Source organism: Gigantopelta aegis, chromosome 8, assembly GCF_016097555.1.
Source record: "Gigantopelta aegis isolate Gae_Host chromosome 8, Gae_host_genome, whole genome shotgun sequence".
Classification (NCBI taxonomy): domain Eukaryota; kingdom Metazoa; phylum Mollusca; class Gastropoda; order Neomphalida; family Peltospiridae; genus Gigantopelta; species Gigantopelta aegis.
This window is the reverse complement of record NC_054706.1, coordinates 74,531,894-74,538,880: the sequence shown is the minus strand read 5'-3', so window position 1 is coordinate 74,538,880 and position 6,987 is coordinate 74,531,894. Positions and strand designations below refer to the sequence as shown.

The 6,987-nt window shown below is 36.9% G+C and overlaps 1 protein-coding gene across 1 annotated transcript in view; it reads left to right on the top strand.

The window, feature by feature from the left end:
* Positions 1-3,181: 3,181 nt before the first annotated feature.
* The window catches only part of LOC121378396 (dual specificity mitogen-activated protein kinase kinase 6-like), a 45,647-nt gene continuing 41,841 nt past the window's right edge, over positions 3,182-6,987 (top strand). Inside the window, exon 1 of the mRNA XM_041506546.1 lies at positions 3,182-3,416. Within this exon, the coding sequence (XP_041362480.1) occupies positions 3,410-3,416 (7 nt within the window). The 5' untranslated portion in view covers positions 3,182-3,409. The remainder of the gene's footprint in view (positions 3,417-6,987) is intronic.

Genomic DNA, 6,987 nt, shown 5'->3' with positions numbered 1-6,987 from the left:
TCCCTGTAAGAAAATTTGCCTCCTCCCGATGTCCAGTAGGGTCCATGATGTATATTCCAGCCTCTCCACTTTACACAGCATCTGTTGCAGATCCATCTGTGTATACCTGTGTCCATGATGTCTCTGGGTACTGTTCATTAATCATGACTAGTGTCAGGGTCTGCTTGTATGGTTCGCTGTGTTCTTCTCCAGGGCTGAGTTGTTTGACTACTGTGCAGATCTTTATATTGTTCACTTGTGATTCCCAGGCTGGAGTGCTAACTGGGAGTTGACTTTGGAGTGACTTGCTCTGCTTGAGGAAGCTAGTTCTTTTGAGTCTGTTGCTGGAGTATTCATCCATTCTCTTGTTCATTGGATGTTGTTGGAAAGACTTGAACTCAGTGGCATGCATCATGAGTTGGGATTCCCGTCGTTTACTGAGGGGTAGGATACAAGCGAGTTGTTCCATTTTGTCAATGGGGGTTGACCGTATTGCTCCAGTTATTATTCTGAGTGCTTGGTTCTGAACCATGTCGAATGTTTGTTGATGTGACTTTGCTGCTGTTGGCCATAAACTGGATACATACTCAAGATGTGGTCTGATGGCTCCTTGTAGACACTTTTCTGCGCAACGCAGCTCTGAGTTTCACCCTGACAAAACTCAGTCCAGCACTTTTAACCCTATATCTCAATGACTAGCTATACCATATAAGATATATACAATACTGTGGTTGTGACAATTATATTTAAAAGGATTTTGTTGATTATGGGGCTTGGGGACATTCTATTCTGAAGTACAGATGGTCTGAAACGCAATTTCTTTGCATCGGAATATCAAAATTGTTATATTTGAATGATGATTTTGGATGGAAGGTGATTTGTTTTTAATCTATAAAATTTCATATTCAAATATTCTGTTATTTTTGGGGCTTTTTAAAAAAAATAATATACATTGAAATAAAAACAAATTTTAATTTGTACTTGAAATAAACGTTCAACGTGATGGTTAGAGCTCAGTTATGACATTGTGTAACTTTGGCTGCAAACTTAAAGATTGTATTTGTTTGTGTGATTATATATAATGGCCTACATACTCCTAAATATTTTCCACAAACGGAGAGGAGGTGTCTTACACCCGTTCACGGCCTGGGTGTCGGTTAGCGAAAGTTTGGGGCTACATTTCCAATGTAAAAGTTGCTGGCGGTATGCTACGATTCAGCAATGTTTCTGCTGTTCCTAAGCTTGTCGTAGTCGTCCCCAAAGAAATCGTTCAGCATGGCGATAAAGAACAAAACAATCTCCAGGAATGGTCTGTCTCTGGAATGAACTCTGACATGTCTCTACACCATCAAGTTGGCCAACACCTGAGGCATCACCTCCGTTCCACAGATGGGAGCCCTCTAAGGAGGTATGTCTCTACACCATGATATCAGGTGACCGCGAATGGTGACACCCGTCATGAGTACTGCCACCACGGCTGTCATGTAGTCACTTCATCTAAAACATGAGTACTGCCACCACGGCTGTCATGTAGTCACTTCATCTAAAACATGAGTACTGCCTCCACGGCTGTCATGTAGTCACTTCATCTAAAACATGAGTACTGCCACCACGGCTGTCATGTAGTCACTTCATCTAAAACATGAGTACTGCCTCCACGGCTGTCATGTAGTCACTTCATCTAAAACATGAGTACTGCCACCACGGCTGTCATGTAGTCACTTCATCTAAAACATGAGTACTGCCACCACGGCTGTCATGTAGTCACTTCATCTAAAACGATTGGGAAATAATAAATGTACAAGAGTTTCACCAAAGAGAAGGGCCAAGTCAGTAACAAGGGAATATAATTATCTACATTCTAAGAAAGTGATCTCACGCTGGTCTCCGGCAATTACTATCAGTCTTGAACAGTGTTGTCATTACATTATGATTATCACAGAATGCTCCTGGATACTTGACGTCATCCTGGACCAGATCTGGGCTCTGCAGTTCCTGGGTCCCAGCTTTAGGGTGAATATCCTGGGCCGTACCCTGATTAAAATCCGGGGGGGGGGGGGGGGGGGGGCACTACTTTTTATAAACAGATGAAACACTATACAAATTAACCCTGAAATGTGTATGCTATTTTCTGGAATAAAATAAAATTAAATTTTCAGGGGAGAGGGGCAACAGCCCCCTCCTCCCCCCCCCCACCCCCACCCCCCACCCCCGGAGGGTACGGCCCTGATCTCACTCCTTGAATCATTTAGGGGTTGACAGCTCTGGCTGATGTCCATGACAGTGTGCACAAGGCTGGGGCATTCCGTTTAACACTAAACTGGCGTTACAACGGAATGTTCAAAATGGTACTTACAAACGCTTTATAGATGACTACTGGGTTGTTTTGAGCGGTTCAGTGCAGTAAACTGGCCCTTTTGACGTAGTGGTCAATATAAGCCATCAACCTTATCTTTCTGACATAACTTACTGATTTATAAATCTCCAGCTTTTCAACACAATCTATATAATGTATAAAATCACGCAGAGAGTGAATGAATGAATGTTCGGTTATTGGATGTCATAAAATAGGTGTACCAAAACCCTAATATAGCTCAATTTAAATCCTATATCATAACTACAAATTTATAAATCTGAAGTTTCCATTTTCTGGATTTATATATCTAGATCTTGTGAAACATCAGATTTAATAAATATGAAACTAGTTTTCGGGGATTTACAAATAGTAAAATTGTACACTATGTAGGATGTTCGATCCCGGTATCAACTAGCCTACATCCATGAGTCAATTTCAACGGCTCGGCGGGGAGGTATAAAACAACTAAACACCAACTTTCATTTCACAGATCACTAAATTCTCTCCTGCATGGACAAATAACTCAGATAGCTAAGTATGTGCCCAGAACAGCGTGCTTAAACCACGGAAATAAGAAGAAAATGTTCATTGTATTTTTTTAAAGAAATGCACACCTTGATATAGACCCCAGAACATCACCTATTACACGCCTTGAATACGACGATGTTGGGTTTTTTTTAGAATTTTTATTATTATTATTGCGGTTCCACTAAGCAGTGTACGCTCAAACTAAAATGCACCCTTTGATATAACCCTTAGAATAATCAGCAATACACATCCATTAGTAGATGTTTAATCGAGACTATTCTGGGCGTCACAAATTTGATGACAGTAGCATGTGTGACGTCACGCGGGCTTCCCTTGCCGATTTGTGAATGATTTCCCGTTGCACAGATCCTGACACTTGTTGATTTCTGTTTGTGCACGATTTTTGCACGCTGCATCCGTTTCAAAAAACTCGAAACACTTTTCAATACGGTGCATTAAATGCACTAAACTGTGGAAGCTTATTTTGACCTGGGACCGTGCACGGCAGGTGCCCTAAAACTCGCAAAACTGTCTGGGCCAAGGAAAATGCCAGGTATGTCAAGAAAGATTATGTTTGCAATATGTCATTGACCTTTAGCATCAGGTTTTGTTAATTTTGCAGTTGCAGTTTGTGTTCAGGTAACTGACTCGAGAGTTTAGCAGGTCGATTTCTTTTTATTTTTGTAACTATTCTGCATGGAAGGCTGTCTGTATAAATGTGCAAGGTTACAGAAGAGTTACTTGCCCTTTGCGCTTACCTATTTTCAATTTGTCATGATATCATTTGCATGTGATTAACAATAAGTAGTTAAGTCATTACTAAATTAGAAAACTAGAACATGTGCTACAATGCATGTTTTGTGTTATAAATATTTTATAATTAAATATTTTATTAAATGGTTAATTTTATTTCTAAAAAATATATAACAATTTATTTGAAATTTCATTTTAGTTTTAAATGCATATATGATATATGTAAAAATTGTTATACAATGTTTTGTTTGATCTTTTACCAATGGCAATTTTGTATCTTATTTTAGGCTAACACTTAGTTTATTGCTTGATCTATTTATTTTCTGATATCAGATGTCTTTTTTTCTTTTTTTTTAAACTAAAAATTATCTAAAATTAAAAAAAAAATTATTTGGAAAGAAGAAAATCCTTTAATGTGATTAGTTGAAGTTCGGAAAGGTACAAAAATCTTGATGATTCAGTGGGATGTACAGGGTCAAAACTATTAAACCAGTGTCCAAATAGTGAGGCGTGTGCCCAGGACAGCATGCTTAAACTTTAATTGGATATAGGTTACCGGGTAATGAAACTTAAAAGAGGGAAATAAAAATGCATCTGGAAAATCCCCATGTAATTCCACTTGTCCAGATTACAAATGTTTGATCCAAAGTTCACATTCCTTTCTATTGACAATGAGCAATTTACATCTGTGTTTGACAAGTATATATTTTATTACACATGCTTTTGATCAGCTGATCTTTCAGCATATTGTTATATTCTTAATGACAATAAGAACTATTACAAAAGAAAAGAATTCCAAGAGTTGAAAATCAGTTTGCAATATATATTATTTTTATCAATATGTTTTTTGGGGGGATTTTGTGTGTTTTATTATAAAAATAATGTCATTAGTTTTATTTACAGCTGAAACATCCTGATCAAACTGAACGTAAATAGTGCTTAGATCATCTGTGACAAACATAAAAAATACATACATATGTATGTTAAGTCCTTGGCAAAATGCCTAAATTTAACTGTGCACCAGTAATGCATGAGTGCCTACGTTGGAGTCTTCTTAAGTTGAAACTCCTGCGTCTGACGTGCGATGGGTCAGAGAACTGTAGGTCCTCTGCATTAGTTTAAAGGTTAGGTTTTTTTTAATGACATGACTAAGAGTACATTGGATGTCAAACATTTCGTAATTCTGACACAGTCATCAGAGGAAACCCACTGCATTTTTCCATTAGCAGCAAGTAGGGCTAGTTCTGGGTGATCAGAATAATTTTGCCAAAATATCTCCAGAATGCAAAACCTATAGCTATTTCCCAACACAATTTTTTTTCGCCAAATAAAAAATAAATTTTGATCTTTTATATGCATTTTCCCCACAAACAGGAAAGCACATACCATGGCCTTTGACCAGTTGTGGTGCACTGGTTGGAACAAGGAAAAACTCAATCAGTTTAGTGGATCCACCAATGTGGTTTGATCTTGTGATGCAAGCACCTCAGGCGAGCACTCAACCAACTGAACTAAATCCCACCCCATCCTCCTTATTAGATTCACGTCCCCACAAATTCAAGATTTTATTAACCTGAAATGAGCTTATGATAAAAAATATTGATATCACCTACTTTGTTATATACTGAAACAAACACAACACATAACAGCCTTTGTTCCATTCCACACTCACCTGAAACATGTTAGGAGTCCTGCAAACTGATCATTGCCTTACAGTAAAATGTTTTTGATAAATTTCATTTGAAACTTCCAGTGATTGCTCACCTGGCATCATTTAAGGAAAGTGATCTTCAACTCGCCTTACTTTTACTCATAGAAAAAACTGCATTTCCCTGTTACTGATAATTCAGTAAATTGTTCGGTTATGAACAATAAACAGGCTGTGCCCAATAAAAAATTGCATAGACTGATGCACATATTAACAATTTTGGTGGCCATAATAGCATGCTTGAACTGTAATTTGATATAATTAGCTGGAGAAACTGACCCTCAACGATACGGATATACTTCCTATTTCGCAGATTAAATACACTGCTGAAGGATTTGCTGTTTCCCCTTCAGAGTGGGCAAAGTTTTATAGTCTGCCATTTAAGATTTTGAAAGATCCAACACTGTTATGGTTCCAATATCAGATCCTACATAGAATTACAGCAACGAATACTCTCTTATATAAAATAAAATATGTTGATTCAAATCTCTGTAATTTTTGTCATTGCCAGCCAGAAACATCGGATCACTTGTTTTATGCTTTCCCCAAAGTTGTTGAACTCTGGAATCTTATAGAACAATGGTTGCAACAAACAGGTGAATTGGTTAATTATAAATGTAAAATATTATATATACAAAACAAAATTATAGAACACTACACTCAATAAAACTGGATTCAAACATTATATATTGAAGATAAGCTATTATTAGAAAAATATATGTATTACAAGAATTGTTTACAAAACGAATTCAACGAAAAATGGGAATGTTGGTTAAGATCTTTGGAAAATATTTAAATGACCACCCTGATTTTTTATATAAAAAAGACCATGGTTGTTTGTTTTACAATGTTGCTGGTTTGGAGGAAATACTTATTTCAGCTTTCTTCCTTCCCTTTCTCTCATTCTGTGGCATATTCTGTGTATAATTGTTATGTACGGTAATGATTCTGGGCCCCAACCCTGGCATTATCTATTGTTTTTCTGGGTCAATAAAAATTTAAGAAACAAAAAAATAAATAAAAAATAAAAATTGCATAGACTAATGCACACATTAACTATATTGGTGGCCATGACAGCATGTTTGAACCGTAATTTGATATATTTAGTTGGAGAAGCTGACCCTCTAGCAAGGCTTGAAATTAAGTTCACACTGGGTGTACTTAACCATACTTGGACATAAGCAGTGAATTTGTCATGTGACAACCTAATCCATACCATTAATGGTCAAAACTGTGATAACCATATCACCCGGTATAATGACCCTCTAAAAGGTTGTCCATACGGTATGTTTGCCCAGAGGGGTATGATGTGTACCTGTTATTCAGCCATCACAGCCTTGACTTTTAGTAGATATACTTTATGGATGGCCCTAGTAATATTAAGAATACATTTTTATAATCATACAGAATATAAGCATGTTATTTATGTTTATTATTGTCATGTAAAAATGTCTACCAGTATGTTAAAGGAATGGTCCTGAATTTGCTACAAGATGTTTCTGACTAACAGAGCCTGTAAACAACTAAAATTACACACTTAAGTGCATGTATGTTCTTGTTTAGAATACCAGTCTGCATATTCAGTGTGTAGTCGCTCTAATATTTGCAGTAGCTAAAACTTCATTTTACTTCCTACTATACATACTCTTCAAAAAAAGTAGGG